General features: G+C 60.4%; 1 protein-coding gene across 1 annotated transcript in view; it reads left to right on the top strand.

Moving 5' to 3' along the window:
• The window catches only part of MYO1C (myosin IC), a 26,870-nt gene that overhangs the window by 7,380 nt on the left and 17,655 nt on the right, over positions 1 to 1,835 (top strand). The window contains exons 2-3 of the mRNA XM_008073361.2: positions 1,049 to 1,204; positions 1,323 to 1,438. Coding sequence (XP_008071552.1) covers positions 1,049 to 1,204; positions 1,323 to 1,438 — 272 coding nt within the window. The remainder of the gene's footprint in view (positions 1 to 1,048; positions 1,205 to 1,322; positions 1,439 to 1,835) is intronic.

The raw sequence follows: 1,835 nt of genomic DNA, 5'->3' as shown, positions 1-1,835 counted from the left end.
GAGACCCCTCGCCCGAGGGCACGGGGGCGGGGACTGCGGCCAGGCTTGCCAGCAGCTTCGGGGCAGGATGGGGGGTGAGGCACAAGCCCGGGAGAGGCAGGCCCCCGGCGGGCCCTGGAGGGGCCCAGGCGGGAGAGCTGAGCCATCTGCGGTCAGAGGAGACCTGGTGGTCTCTTTGGGATCGACCCCCACCACCTTGCTGGTCTACGACCCTCGACGCTTGTCTATTTCCTAAAGCCCCCAGGCCCTCCCTGAAGAGGGTCTCAGCCCTAGGTGTGGGGTGAGGGCCTTGCCGAGCCTGGACCGTTGCCCACCCTCCAACGGGACCCAGCCGCAGCTGGGCTTTCCGTGGTAAAACCCCCACCCCCCTGAGGCTTCTCAGGACTGTCATGGAGGCGGTGTCTGGGGAGCCCAGCAACTGGAGGGGAGGGAGTGGCCCAGCTGTGGGAGGGAGGGCCACCCCCTTGTGCTTGGGTGTTGAGCCCAGCTGGGGTGGGAGGTCCTCTGCTGTAGTCTGAGGGTTGCCTCTTGCTTGGTGCCAGACACTCTACCCTAGAGATTTTGGTGGGTGAGGGCAGGAGAGACAGCCCCACCCTGCCTTCGGAATTCACTGAGCCATTTGTCCTCCAAAGCACCTGTCACACGTGGCCTAGAGCTCAGGGGCCTGAGGTCACCTGGTCTAATTCAACTCCTCCTCCTTGAGGAAGGAACCCAGAGAGAGGAGGGGATTTGTCCAAGGTCAACAGAGCATTCTTTCTGCCATTCCAAGGATTTCCGCCCCGTGACCCCCACTTTCTCCACACAACACCAGCAGAATCCCTGGATTCTGTAGCCTTGCTCCCCCTCCTGTGGATCCTTTGTGCCTGTGTCCTCAGTGATCTATGGATGTGCATACTGTGGCCCAGACCCTGTATACCAGTGTGTGCTGTGCCTTGTGTCCGCACGTTCCTGCCCTCCCTCTGGATATTGCGGGCAGGCGTAGTGCAGGAGAAGTGGCCTTACCCTACCCTGATGACTCTGACTTTCTTCTGCGGCCCATTCTCTGCAGGCCCTGGGCAGTGACGGGGTGCGGGTGACCATGGAGAGTGCACTGACCGCCCGTGACCGGGTGGGGGTCCAGGATTTCGTGCTGCTGGAGAACTTCACCAGTGAGGCAGCCTTCATCGAGAACCTGAGGCGGCGGTTCCGGGAGAACCTCATTTATGTGAGGACCAAGCCAGGAGGTGGACGGGAGTGCTGAGGGTCACAGATGCAGGGCTGAGAGGGAAACAGGTACCAGGGGCCTCTGGGACAAACTTTGACCCACTTTCCCCTGCCCCCAGACCTACATTGGCCCCGTCCTGGTCTCTGTCAACCCCTACCGGGACCTACAGATTTACAGCCGACAGCACATGGAGCGTTACCGTGGTGTCAGCTTCTACGAAGTGCCACCCCACCTGTAAGTGACCCTCAGCCCTCCAAGAAGGACTCCTCCCATCTCCCATCTGAGATGACCCCCTCAACCCTTACTACAGTGATCCCTGACCTTCCTCTTGGGTGAATCACTAGCCATACCCATGAAGAACCCCACAGTCTCTCATACTAGAGTGATCCCCAGTTTCCACCAGAAACGACAGTCTCTGCATTTGGGTGGAACCCCGCAGCCCCTATGCCAACTTGTACCCAGCTATACCTGGGCATGGCTCCCCACCCTTAGTGAACTCTGACCCTCACCTGTAAGACCCCCACCTATGATAGCCCTACCTATGAGTGACCCCAACCTCCACCTGCGAATGATCCTTTCCGTCCTCCACCTGAAAGTGCTAGAGGTGAGGGGACACCCCCCCACCCCCCCC

The sequence above is a fragment of the Carlito syrichta genome, unplaced genomic scaffold, assembly GCF_000164805.1.
Source record: "Carlito syrichta isolate Samal-C Ts95f unplaced genomic scaffold, Tarsius_syrichta-2.0.1 Scaffold315828, whole genome shotgun sequence".
In the NCBI taxonomy this organism is placed as follows: Eukaryota; Metazoa; Chordata; class Mammalia; order Primates; family Tarsiidae; genus Carlito; species Carlito syrichta.
Note: the sequence above shows the minus strand (reverse complement) of the source record. Positions and strands in the feature narration are given on the sequence as shown.